General features: G+C 38.3%; 1 protein-coding gene across 7 annotated transcripts in view; it reads left to right on the forward strand.

Moving 5' to 3' along the window:
* Window positions 1-1,401: 1,401 nt before the first annotated feature.
* Window positions 1,402-14,523, forward strand: part of LOC127071098 (voltage-dependent L-type calcium channel subunit beta-2) — a 79,111-nt gene continuing 65,989 nt past the window's right edge. For 3 of the 7 annotated variants that reach the window (XM_051009983.1, XM_051009984.1, XM_051009989.1), the window contains exons 1-2: window positions 1,404-2,103; window positions 3,714-4,616. In XM_051009983.1, coding sequence (XP_050865940.1) covers window positions 4,392-4,616 — 225 coding nt within the window. In that variant the 5' untranslated portion in view covers window positions 1,404-2,103; window positions 3,714-4,391. Of the gene's footprint in view, window positions 2,104-3,713; window positions 4,617-14,523 lie in introns of all 7 variants that reach the window. The other 4 variants (XM_051009987.1, XM_051009988.1, XR_007784829.1 and 1 more) reach the window with 3 other exon arrangements.

Below are 14,523 nucleotides of genomic sequence, written 5' to 3' on the forward strand. Positions count from 1 at the left end.
ATGAGGTATTCTTTGGGAAATTTAAATCGACGAGGAGAAATAATGACGCATGAAATTATTTCGTCCGATTAACCTGCTAAAATATGGAAACGTCGCAATAACATAGTAATCAACATCGATTCGCGGGAAAGTATTTACCACGATTGTTAAATATGCTCGATCTAACGTCGATATGTTTTAATAGGATTTTGCTAACTGTCTACTGAAAATATATACATATATATATAGACAAATTAGATATTTATATATACATATACATACATACATACATATATATATATTTAAAGAAACGTTGTTAATCTTAACGACTACTTTCTGGTAAACAACGTAATTAGCGGAAACGCGGCGATGTTATCGTTCGAAAAGTACTTACGTGTAATGAAATCCGCGATAACATTCCAACACGTGCTACGTGATAAAATGGTTTCGACCGTCGGAGGAGCAAGTTATTTCAATTAAATTTTTACGCTTACGGTTCCCCGAAAAGTCGTTCTTAACCGATTACCTTCTAAATGGAAGAAAGATTCGTTGAAAACAAAGTTCATTGTCCTTTTGACTAAACGATCGCGGGGGAGGGAGGAATATATCGTTATCGATTATTTCTCTATTCCAAGAAACTTTGTAATACTTCTATGTCGTTAAAAATCGAACAAGAGAATGGAAAAATAAAAGAAAAACATATTGGAAAGAAAAAAAATCGATGGAACAATTGTTCGACTATTTGTAAAATAGAAACGACGAAATCTACGAAGGATTCGTAACACTCGCACGTCACTCAAAATTAATCTTTCGAGTTATCGAACACAAAAGAAAGAAAGAAAAAATCAGTACGGAGAGTTTAGAGAATAGTAAAGAAAAAAAAATTTGCGCAAAATAAAAAATGGCGAATGAGCGACGAAGCGCTCTGTCTCTTCGGAAAAGAAGAAGACGAAGAAGAAGACGAAGACGAAGACGAAGAAGAAGAAGAAGAAGAAGAAGAAGAAGAAGAAGAAGAAGAAGAAAAGCGAATATTATAATATATAAAAGGAAAAAGACGAAGATGAAAGTGGGAAGCGCAGCCACGTGTCGTGCTTGTCTACACGTAGGTGTAAGAGAGATAAATAAAGAATGAAAGAGCGAGCGAGCCAGCGAGCAAATGAGATAGAGATAGATAGAGAAAGAGAAAAAAAGAGAGAGAGGAAGAGAGAAAGAAAGAGAAAGAGAGTGAGTGAGCGAGAAAGAGAGAATGAGGTGCGGTACGGTGCGCACGCTAATGCGCCGCAACGGCGCTCGCGTGCGCGAGCGCATGCGATCGATAGACGAGACACCGCCGGGGTTTTCGCGTCCCCGCGTGACGTCACGGCGCCGGAGACGAGAAGAACCGAGCTGAGACGAGGGCGGCCGACGTCTGGGGGCCGAGGTAGCGCTCGCCGCGGTCTACCAGCACCTCGTCGACGCGAGCACGGCCCCTGCTATCGTCGACCTCGTCGTTTCGACGTCCTTTCGACGTTTTCCTACGTCAGACAGAAGATACACCCTCTTTTTTTTCTTGGTTATTGTTGTTGTTGTTGTTATTGTTGTTGTTGTTGTTGTTATTTTCTAATAAGAAAGGGAGAACGAAAGAAGGAGACAGACAGACAGACAGACAGAGAGAGAGAGAGAGAGAGAGAGAGAGAAAGACAGAGAGAGAGAGAGAGAGAGAGAGAGAGGGAGAAAGAGAGAGAGAGAGAGAGAGAGAGAGAGAGAGAGAGAGATACATACACACATACAAGCAGAGTATCTATACGACATACCACATAAATTTTTTGCTAACCCGATTCCTAAATTGACTCGTGCGCGTTGTCAAATATTAAAAACTCCCAAGAAGAGAGTTTATAACTGGTTGGCCTAATCGTGGAATAAGAAAGAAAAGAAAACAGAGAGAAAAGAGAATCGAGAAAAAACTAACAAGAATCCTCGTGAATCGACCGACCTACAGACCGATCGACCGACCGACCGACCGACCGACCGACCGACCGACCGACCGACTGTACGTTACATACGTCCGTGCGCGGGTTTGTGACAGGTTCGCCGAGTTCACCGTGTGAAGACAAGTGGAAAACTACGTGGGATAAGAGATATACAGTAAGTTTGGGAAATGAGATTTAAACGCGAAGAAAAAAAGAGAAGAAAGAGAAAAAAGAAAAGAAGAAGAAGAAGAAGTTTCCGTTTCTTTTTTTTTCTCTTTCTCTTTTTTAACTATCCATTAATTTGCTTGCACCCTCGACGAACACGCTCTACTAAATCTAAACGCTCGCTATCGTCGGATCGCGATAACAAGGTGTTAAAAAACATATCCTTCTTTTTTCTTTTTTTATTGAAGAAAAAGTGTACGGAAATATAGAAGAAATTATATATATATGTAGGCGAGGGGTGGGGGAAAGCAAAAAAAAAGAAGAAAAAAAAAGAGAGAAGAAGAAGAAGAAGAAGAAGAGAAAAATAGAAAGAGAAAAAAATCGAGGCAGGTAGACGAACGGTTCGTGCGCGTTACATCCGATTGGTGCTTGTAACCCTTCTTCAGCTCGTAGCGCAGCTGAGCCCGACCGGGCGCGACCCACAGCCCTACATTCGTGGATCTGCGGCGTGACCTAACCTCAACTTGCTATACCTTGGGCGCCGAGCTTTCCGTTTCCTATTCGTGTTAGCTATTAAAAAAGCAACACTCGAAATCGACCTTATTTCATTTCGCTTTTTTCGAGCGAACGTGGTCGTTATCAATTTTATCGTTATCAACGTCGTCGTCGTCGTCATCCTCATCCTCCTTCCATCTTTCTTTTTCTCTTACTCTTCCACTTCTTCTTCTTTTTGCTACGAAAGTCCTCCGGAGGTTCGACCTTGGCAAGAAAAAGAGAAAGAGAGAGAGATCGGACACTTCCGTTCTCTTTCTTTCTATCAGAGAGAAAAGAGAGATAGATAGATAGATAGAGGGAGAGAGAGGGAGTGAGAGAGTGAGAGAGAGAGAGAGAGAGAGAGAGAGAGAGAGAGAGAGAGATCGCATAACACTGTCAGCACGAAGGATATGCTTTTCACCTTCCAGTCGGTTGTACTGCTTCGGAATTCTACCTCGACGGTCGAGGTCGGCGAACGACGTGATATAACGTATCGAAGATACGTTGACCTTTATGTAACGTTATACGTCGTCTCTCTTTTACGCGCCGATTCAAGATATCGCATATGTAGTTACTTACTTACTTACTTAAGTTAGATAAATACGGACATGTACGTATGACTTAGTTAGGACCGATATCGTGCATGATTTTTTTAAATGTTAAACGAATTCGTAATCCGTCACAGGTCGACGTCTCGACATTGACCAAGTTCGTGATACGATGTAAATAAATAAATAAATAAATAAAGACGGTTTTGATAATATTCGCGATTCGAAGAAATTCAAACGAGTCTTAAATGCCATTGGACGACAAAGATGGAAGGATATTGATATAGAATCGGAGAGAGGGAATGATTCGAAAAAAGGTAAACTTTGTAAGACGCGTTCGATAGAGATCGTCTTAGTCGTGGTATCAGTAGAGCGTGTAACGTCGGATAAGTAATAATATTAACGATTACTTTGATATACGAATTACAAATTAAATCGTAATTATATATACATACATATATATTTTATATGTATGTGTGTGTATATACCGATTGGGACGAACTAATAACAAATTCCGACGTATATATTGTGCTTACAGAAAGAAGATAAAAGGTGGAAAACTGGAAGAAGAAAATTAGAGATAGAGAGAAAACGAGAACAAGAGAGAGAGAGAGAGAGAGAGAGAGAGAGAGAGAGGGAGGGAGCGAGGAAGGGAGGAGAGGTGAATTTAGTAGCGTCCACCTTTTTTGATTTGTTTCTTTTCTCTAACAATCCTCTATCATTTATTTCTCTCTCTCTCTCTCCTACTGCCCCGTTCTCCATCTCCTTACGAACAAAAAGTGTTTAGATATCGCAGTGTCGTCGAGGAGAGGAAAAGTGTCGTCGGGGTGGTTTAGGGTATAAGTGTGATGTGGTGGAGGCCCCCGTCGAGTCGCGGGGGCAGGAGGTTGTCAGAGGCAGATCGGTCGTGAGGGCTCCAGGCACGGCTCGGTTGGCCCGTGGCGAGCTCGCTGGAGGGGCGGGGGAGGAGGAGGTAGGATGGTATGACCTCCGGCGTCATCCCGCCCGACGCGGAGCTGGTGTTGGAGGTGGAGGAGGAGGTGGCGGCGGGGGAGGAGGCGTCGGAGGTGGCGGCGGCGGCGGTGACGGCAGCGGCAGCGGCGGCGACGACGACGGTGGAGGTGGAGGTGGAGGTCGAGGAGGAGGTGGAGGAGGAGGAGGTGTTGGAGGAGTCGAGCAGCTGCTGCTCGACTCGGAGGAGGAGGAGCCCACGGCGATGTCGAGGCAGCCTCGCGGTGAACGGGACCACGTGAGCCGCTGCGACCTGCGAGACCCTCGCGACCTACGCGACTTCCGCGACTTCAGGGACGTAAGGGACGTAAGAGACGTTAGAGAAACTTACGCTACCGGCGTTAGGCATCATCGTGACGAATACGAGAACGATCATCATCCTACCGATCGAAGCATCGCTGCTTCTACTTCGGCTTTAGCCAATAAACCGGTGAGTACTTATATACTTTACCTACGTCCATAAATGCATAAGTAAATATATACGCGTGTATATATTTTTCGAAGTACGTACGTTAGCAAGTACATAACGTACGTATTTATCGTACGTACCTGTATCCTACGTACTTACTTGTATTCAATTGACCAACCACAACGTTGCGCAATATTACGTGATACTCGGTTCGCAACAACTTCTACAGTTTAATACGTTACATCGTCATTGTAATACTTAGAGCTACTCAAGTTTTATATAATACGCCGACGAATTTTTCTTCGTTTTAATTTTTTTCCCCTCTTCTTCTAATCTTTTTTCCTTTTCTCTCTTCTGACCCGTTATTTCTAATATTCATCGCACGTAAGGTTCTATCCTTTTCGTTTTTTCTTTCTTCCATCTTTCTTTCTTTCTTTCTTTTTTCTTTTTTTATAAGAAAAGGAAAAGAGAAATGGATACTTCAAAAGAGGAACAACTCTCTGTTGGAGGGAAAGTAAACGGAGTATCATGGGTATCTTTGATCAAAGCACTCTCTCTCTCTCTCCCTCTTCCTCTTCCTCTCACCTTATCTTTCTCGTTCGTCCTCGATATATCCACGTAACCGACATAGTGGTCTTCATTCAACGCTTTGCATCTTTCATAGAGAGCTACCTTGTGCAAACGACATTGGGATTGGCGGTACCTCCTCTCATTTGCAGCTGCATTCACCGACCCTTTACTTTCTCGTCGTCGTCGTCGTCGTCGTCGTCGTAGTCATCGTCGTCGTAGTCATAGTCACAGTCATAGTCATAGTCGTCCTCGTTCTCGTCGTCGTGGTCGTCGTCGCCATTGCCATCGTTCGCTTAGTCTGCTGGAGGGTCAGGAGTGCTAATGAGAGAGAAAGAGATAGATAGAAATGGAGCTTGTTCGAGCTGAAAATGGAATATGCTCTGGTTCGACACGAACATACTTTTCTCTATTTCTATCCTTCTCTTTCATACTGTGTACCGCATAAAGCTTCTATCTTCTGTCTCTTTTTCTCTCTCTCTTTCTTTCTATATCTATCTTTTTCTTTCTTTCTTTCTTTCTTTCTTTCATTCGATAGGGGCTGGACGTAATGCAGCGTTTCTCGAAACTAGGACACTGTCCAAGGTTCTCGATTAAATATTTCTACACTATTGTCAATTCTTGTCCTTTATTTTCTCTCTCTCTCTCTCTCTCTCCTTTTTTCTTCACGCATAATCATTATTCTCGGTACGAAGGATTATACGATATAATCTGATTGTCCTCGTCACAGGCTATTTTCCTATTTCGATCATTTAACATGGAACGATTTTAATAACGTGTCCATAAAACGTTCGCCAAATCGTTTTTATCGACAAATCGTTTCCAATCTCCTCCATGGACATGATTTAATGGCTCGTATTTAAATCTTTTTTTCTTCTTCTCCTTCTTCTTCTTCTTGTTATTTTCCTTCTTCTTTCTACAATACACACAATCGCTGCAATTACCGGGATCGCAATTTATCAAAGAAAAAATTCGAACTGATTGTTCCAAACACACTTTTAGCCTTTATTTACTTTTAATAATCATACCGACATAACGACGGTAATTGCGTGTGCGTTGTGCATTTTTCTATGATTATTTGCATTAATATTTGCTGTGGTTCGCTTTCATTTATTTGAATAATGAAAGGAAAAAAGGAAAAAAGAAAGAGGAAGAAAAACACCAAAAAAAAAAGAAAGACAGATAGAAAAAAAAAGAGAAACAGTAGACCTCTCTTTAAAATCCACAGTTTATGTCACCACCATCTATGTACTTATCTCTTCCGGAGGAGGATAAAATTATCGATAATGGAAGTCGTTTCCATTATCCGAACTATCCAAAGTAAAAGCTTGAACGTGCGTGTAAAAGTTATTAAGCATGATGTTCTCTCTCTCTCTCTCTCTCTTTTTTTTATCCATGTACATTTCAAGCGAAGTAGGAGTTATCTTAAAAGCATGTTGCAAGATATTTAAGTAAATGTATATGATCGCGTATATGAAAAAGTGTATATAATATATACATACGCACACACACATATATATATACGTATGTGTATGTTTACATATATTTACCAAGGTTGTCGATTATTTTATTTATTTTGGAACTTTATTAATGACTTTCGATTCTGATACGTAATAATAATAAATGAAACGTCAGATTTACATTTTTATTTATTTATTTTGTTCATCTTGTTTAGAGTTATTTGTAACACCCACGCGACTCAGCATCGACTTTCTAAAGAAACCGATTAATTAGCACGGAAATCTTCGAGCTTTTTCCTTTTTATCTTTCTTTTTTCTTTATTTTTTACTTTCCATACTTTTTCTTCTTCTTATTTTTTTTTCGTAAGAAGAAGCTTGAGAATCGTACGTAAGTTAATTAAACTCCTCCTTTAATTATACCTACATATAGATAGCGAGAGATAGAGAGAGAGAGAGAGAGAGAGAGAGAGAGATCACGCGAATATTCGGCAAGAAGAGAGTCTCTTCTTTTCTCGTGATTTTAATCTCATTTACCGGTGTTGCTAATTACCAGAGAGCTACGTAACGGCGTGTTTAATGATGGAATATAAACGTATCAACGAACGAGAAAATATTTCTTCGAAGTTATATTTCGTGATAACGTATGATTATTATTCGTTGAAATCATTTTAAGATTGAAACCAATCGGAGGAACGATATTATTAAAACGCGCTTTTTTTTATAATTACCCTTAATAAGCATGTTCAAAAGGAAAGATGAAAGATTAAAAAAAAAAAGGAAGAAAAAAGAGAAAGAAAAAAGAGGAGGAAAAATAAAGAAAAGAAAAGAAAAAAGGAAATAGAAACAAAAAGAAAAGAAAAATTCAATACATATTCGAGCAGTAATGTCTTATACGTTCGACAATCATTATTGCAAATTTTTTTGAAATTGTGATTATATCAGAATATATCGTGTATCGAGAGTAAATAGAAAATGGAATTTTCCCTTTCTTTCCTGTTTTATTTTTCATTTTTTATTGAATTAAATTATCCATATAAAAACTTACGTGGTTGAGTGAGATCGGATCGATGAAAGGGAACAGTGTCTACACGTGTGTACGTGCGTGTGCGTGCTGCTGTCTGTCTGGTTGTACGAGTGTGTGGTGTCGTATGTTCTCTCTTCGGGGTAGTGGGTCTACTCCAGCAGACCCGGTTCCAGCAAATATAGGTCAGTGTATAAGGCGGCAGGAGCAAAAGATCAAACAGCGAAAGACTTTAGCCGGGAGCGTCTTTCCTTCTTCTTCACCTTCTTCTTCACCTTTTTCTTCTGCTTTTTCATCTTCCTCTTCTTCTTCTTCTCTTTCTTCTTCTTCTTCTTCTTCTGCTTCTGCTTCTACTACTCAGAGTAGCATCGCGTTTAACCATCAGCCTGTCCACCAACACATCGCATCGTTCCTTCTTGATACTCGGGAGGACTCGCTAACTGCCAAACGAGTTTGCGATGCCTCCTTCCTCTCCTTTTATTGTTAGTGTTAGAGATTAAGACGGCCAGAGATAGAACGATAGATATAAACTCCGATTTTCATAAGAAATTCATTTATTCTCTCTTCGCGAAATATTCTTCCTCTATTTATCGACGATTGATCTTATCAATTTTTCATCAGAAAATAAAAAATTGATTATTAATAGTTATAGTAACAGTTGTGAAAAAATTCATTAAAAAAAAAAAAAAAGAAAAGATTAAGAAAAACATTTTCCGAACAAATCCGTCGTAGATCTCTATTTTCTAAGTTCAATACCGTCGACACAAAATAGTTACTTATGACCTTAGGATTCTAAAACGCATTTTTCTTCTTCTTCGACTTCGCTATACCTCTTTCTCTCTTTTTTGAACACACCTTAAGCCGTCTGCGTTGGCTGCTATCCTTACATTATCCTTCCTCCACCTAGTGCATGTTTCTTTGACGATCAGACGTTCCTCGGCAGAAGGGACCACTGTACACCTGCGGAATTAGTCGCGAAAAGGATCTTTCTATCTCTCTCTCTCTCTCTCTCTCTCTCTCTCTCTCTCTCTCTTTCTGTTTCCCCTCATTCTTTTTTAAAATTACAGAATTATTCTTCTTGGAATAATCTGTTCTTGAGTGTCGCTTCGTTAAAAAAGAAAAGGAACGAATGAAAGAAAAAGATAGAGAAAGAGATAGAGAGAGAAAGAAATAGTATAGTATATTAGGAAGTTAGTTTCTCTCTCTCTCTTTCTTTTTGTCTCTCTCTCTCTTTCTATATATATATATATATATCTTTCATCCAAACTGACGAACGTGAACACACGTGCGCTCTTGTATTTTGCACCTGATCGAACTTCCGACACTTAATTGGGGAAAGATTCACAAGGTATTGTTACGATAGTTGCGTGTTACACGCGAGGAAATTACTTTCTATGGTAGATCGATCGTAGATCGAAAGGGAATTTTACTTAAATGAGTAAGAAAGAGAAAGAGAGAGAGAGAGAAGGAGGTCGAATGAAAGAGAGAAAGAAAATTGAGATTTTCCATATCTCTCTCTATCTTTCTCATTTTCGAGATAAGTAAAAATAATCGGAATTAATTGCGTAATCAATTCGTATAAATAAAGTAATCAATTCGTGATAAGTTCCTTCCGATATTTTTATGTTTTCTCGAAGATCGATCGATCGATTGATCGAAATATATATATATTTGTATTTGATCTAAGCTAACAAGCTCGTATAAAGTAACAATTATTATTGTTTCCTTTATTGGTTTATGCAGATTTATATAAAGAAAAATTTATATAGGAAAAAAGAACAAACTAGCAGAAAGAAAAAAAGAGAGAAAGAGAGAAAGAGAAACAATTTTAACGTCTCATAGCTTGTCACGAAGTTGCACATGTCTTTGATAGGTATCTAACGATACCTCTTCTAACGATAATCTTACAGTCACGATTTAAAAAACCGAAGATGGAATTTAATTACAGACTGAATATTTTACGTTAAGTATACACTTAGCAATATGTCGCAAGATTCGTATGGGAGGAAATAAAGAAAAGCGAATGATAAAAAACAAGAAAATGAAAAAACAACGGAAAAATCGATGGAAAAGAAATCATACACCGATGAATTAATCGAACCGATAGTAGAGTACTTGCAATAAACGATAACAAGTTAAACGTTTCTAGTAAGACAAACATGCGAGAGACATATATACATTATATATATATATATGTATGTGTGTGCGTATATCTATATCTATATCTATATATATATATCATAAAACTGGAACCCAATAGTAGTCAAGTATCGTATCGAAGATATCGACCGTAACTATCGAACGCTCACTTCCGCCTACTTGTAATCTCAATTTAAATCATCGCCAAGCTTACACGTATATATATGTATATATATTATATATATATATATATATATATGTATGTACATATATGTACATTCTGTCTTTATCGGGATATTAGTTGCAATAACATTTTTCTTCTCGCTTTAAAAGATTTCGTTCTGTATAATTAAATGAATTTGCATAATTGCGTTTTATCGATTGATAAATCGTTATCATTTTTGGTAGAGATAGAGAGATAGAGAGAGGAAGACATATATATATATATAGAGAGAGAGAGGGACATACAAAAAGAGAAAGAAATTTAGAACGATAAAAAAACATAAATAAATAAATAAAAAATAAAAAGAAGAAGAAGAGGACGAACAAAAAAGCAAAAATAATAATAACAATAATGGAGCGAAAAAAAACAAACGGAAATAAGAGAGAGAGAGAGAGAGAGAGAGAGAGAGAAGACGATCGTTTATATTCACGTGTGAACGAGGATCGGATGAAAACGAGCCGTGACAAGAGGATAGATAGAGATAAAAAGAATAATAAAGATGAAAAGGGTGAGAGAGAGAGAGAGGGAGTAAGAGATAGATGGACATTAAAAAAAAGTTAGAAAAGGACAGAGAGGATGCATAGGGATCCTTACGTAAAATATCGCACAGCCGTCTGTAGGATGCTCGGCCGAATATTATTTCGCCTCGTAAGGATCCTGATGAGCGTCGGCCAAGGGATTATTTAATGACACGATATTCTCTCTCTCTCTCTCTCTCTCTCTCTCTCTCTGTCTGTTCAGGTATAAAAGGTAAGTGAAGCGATGGAGGAGGCTGGGCAACTCTTCTCAGGTATGTGAGAGCTTCTTAGTCGTTCGCGGTGCAATGGCCGTAAGCGCAATACGTTTGTATGAGTGACTGGTCCATAGGTTTATATTAATGTATGTTGAAAGAGAAAGAGAGAGAGAGACAAAGACGGATATACAGAAACTTGCACCATCTTTTTTCAACTTTTATAATGAATTTACTCGTTTATCTTTATTTATTTTCTTTCTATTTAATTATCTTCGTAAATGAATTAAATTGAATTTTTGTTTTAATGAATGTCTAAGGGAAAAAGGAAGAGAGAGGGAGAGAGAGAGGGAGAGAGAGAGAAAGAGAGAAATCTATTTCGAAATGGTTTGGAAAGTGAGCGAACAACTTTCATAAATAAAAATAATTAATTTTCTTAGAATTTGACCGGTATGAAAATTAGAATAACTTTTACCAAGTTCTTGCTCAGAGATAAGAGACAAATTTGTAATCGTGTGTCTGTGGTATTGCTAATTCAATAAAGTGCTATGCCTATTCGCCTACACATAAACTCTGTATATTTGTCTATGTCTATTTGTCTCTCTCTCTCTCGTTTTCTCTATCTCTCTTTTATCGAGTCTAAAGTTCGAGTTATTTGAAACGAACAAGCGTCAAGTACAACAAGAATACATACGTATTATTTATTATCCAGGGTTTTAGTTGCGAGTTACAATGAAAACATGTAATTTTTCTTGTGGCGTGAGTTCGAATTTATTCAAAGATTTATGAATATTTAAATAGCCCGAAGTAATGTTACAATTCGTTTCACTTGGACATTTAACATTTTACAGTAGATTGCCACGTAGATTTTGTAATATCGGAAACGGACGATTAAATTCGACGAAAGTATAAATATTAATTCATGCTTATTACGAATTTACTCTAGTATAGTATAAATCCTTCGTTCGTTCGTTCGTTCGTTCGTTCGTACGGTGTATCGTATTAACGTGTGTCAATCGTAGGGGGAGACTTCAAAAATGTTGTTTCAAATTAATGGACGAAGGAAATATATCGTAACTATGCTTTTATTCGATATTATTATTCGTCGTTTATCTTTTTTCTTTCTTTTTTCTCCCTCTTTCTGTTTTCTTTCCTTTTTTTATCCCCCATTAATTCCATGCGATTCCATTGAGAGATCTCTGATACGATACAATTTTTCGAATGAATGTTTTATCGGGAGAAAGGAAAGAAAAACAAGAAAGAAAAAGAAGAAGGAGAAGAAAGTCTATTATTTGCTCTATCGTACGTAGAACTACCTGAATGATGAACGAAGGATGATCCCGTTTCTTTAGAAAGGAATTTTTAAAAGGATGAACATTAGTGACACTTCATTAAGATAATTTGACTTGAAATCTAGGTTTCCTCAAGGTCCTACCTGCTTCTCTTTTTCACTTTCTCTTTATCTCTATCGTTATCTCTATCTTTTATCAAGTTTTACCGATTTTTACTTCTCCTCTTCTTTTTTCCTTCTTCTTTTTCTTATTCGTTTTTTTCCCTTTTCTCTAAAAAAAAAAGAAGACTCCACCGAGAGACAAAGGTTTGAAACGAAATAAGTCATAAATTCAATTATTTAACGAGTTTTTCAAAACCGTAAAATTCCATCGTAACTTTCTATAATTTTTTCGTACCATGTCTACCTTTTGAAAGGGAGCAATCCTTTATAATAGTTATAACTTGTAGAACAGGTGAACGACAGTAAATGTATACCTGACAAAGAGTTGCTTTGATTCATGCGTTCTTCAAAGAAATTCTTTCCTACCTTGTCAAGTGCATCAGGTTGTTTCCTGGAAACGAACAATCCATTCTTCTGTCATGTACATATAAATACATAGATAGATACGTGTATGTACGTGTACGTGTGTATACGTTGCATCTATCTCTCCGAGAGATGCAGGTGTTGCGCAAAACGATTAGACTAAAGCCCCATATAATTGTTAATTATTTGAAAGTTAAAAAAAGAGAACAGTGTGGAACAAGGGGAAAAAAAGGGCAAGAGAGAAAAAAAGAAAACGAAATATAACGCGTACGTGTAGGTAGATGGATGCATATGAGTACGTGTACGTATACGCGTATATGTACGTGTTAGTGATAGTTTACGGTGCAAAATTGGTCGGTGGTGACTAGCCGACGTGGTGTGTATAGTCTTAGCGAGCAATTTGGCGGGCAGTAACGAAGGGCCTGCGAAAACAAAGGATCGTCGTCGCTCCAGCCAATTGTTGCATTATTCATGCGTTTCTAGCAAGAAGCGGTCGTAAGGCTTGCTCAGGCCCTGAGACTCCACAACAACTCCAACTCAAACTCCTCCTCGTCTTCGTAGTCTTCGTAGTCGTCTCTTTCGTCGTCGTTTTCATCCTCCTCCTCTTCCTCCTTCTTCCTGTAGTTGCCTTTCGAGCCTCTTTCTCTCCCTTCAAAATTCATTTTGTTCCCCTTGGGTGCCTTAGACGCACCATTAGTCCGCTTCGAAGTATGGCGCTCGACTCTGTAGCTACCTCGATTACGAACCGAACTAGAAGACCTTCGGGATCCAAACTAGTCTTGATCTCTCTCTCTCTCTCTCTCTCTCTGTTACTCTTGCTCTTGCTCTCTCACTCTCTATCCCCCACCCTCCCTATATACCCCGCCAACGCCCCCGCACCCGCACCCGCACCCGCCTCCACCCTTGCCCCGCACTCGTCTCAGTCCCCGTCACCTACCTCTCTTAACTTTCATCCCGCGTGTGACGATCTTGCTTTACATCGATTAGACGATAATTGTATGTAAGTATTTTCGAAATCTATTCGTTCGATGTTTCTTACATTTATCCTTTTTTTTCATAGCGCGATCAATGGCGCGATTAATAGTTTCTTCTTTCTTTTTTCTTTTTTCCTCGTAGAAATGATCGTAGAGGATATTTTTTTACTTTACCCTTTTTTGTTCTTTTCTTCCTTCGCTTTTCTCTTCGACTGATTTTATTCGTCCGAGTATTTCATCTTAAATAATGGAAGACTCGAAATTTCTGTTAAAATTTCACACAAGTTCGTATACGTTTCTCATTGATAAAATTAATTTCATTTTTTTCGTTCGTTTTATTTCTCTCTCTCCCTCTCTCTCTCTCTCTCTCTGGTTCTCTCTTCCTCTTTTAATTTTCATCCCGAGTGACGATCTCGATTAGATCGTTTCAAAGGAAAATTAAACATATTAGAAATCGAAAATTTAATCTCGTATATATATATACACTTTCATTTCTCGAAATCAATTCTATTCGATTCGTTCGCAAAGATAATTGGAAACATTTTCTTTTTTCTATATATATATATATATGTGTGTATCTCATTTTCTAATTAAATTCAGAATACTTTATGAAACTTTGAAAGATCAGATTTGCTGTCAGCTTAAATGTTTCACATTCATTCGTTGTTTCTAGAACGGCATTCCTCGGATCATTTGAAATTAATTAATAAGAGTCTAATTTCTTTTTTGTCAAACCGTTCAGGCCGTTCCATTCGCTCCGATAAATATGGAGCAGAGTTTTGTTTCTCTTTATCATCTATTTTCTTTAAATTCTCTCTCTCTCTCTCTCTCTCTCTCTCTCTCTCTCTCGACGTACGAGAAGCAACCTCTTCCAAGAAAACGCGAGTACGAGAGACTAACCGTGAAGGGACAAGCACAGCAAAAAGGGAACGTTCGTCCTCTTGTGGTTGGCATCTCGATCGTCTAGGATCACAAGGAGGAGAAGGAGGAGGAGGAGG

This window comes from Vespula vulgaris, chromosome 20 (genome assembly GCF_905475345.1).
Source record: "Vespula vulgaris chromosome 20, iyVesVulg1.1, whole genome shotgun sequence".
NCBI classification, from domain to species: domain Eukaryota; kingdom Metazoa; phylum Arthropoda; class Insecta; order Hymenoptera; family Vespidae; genus Vespula; species Vespula vulgaris.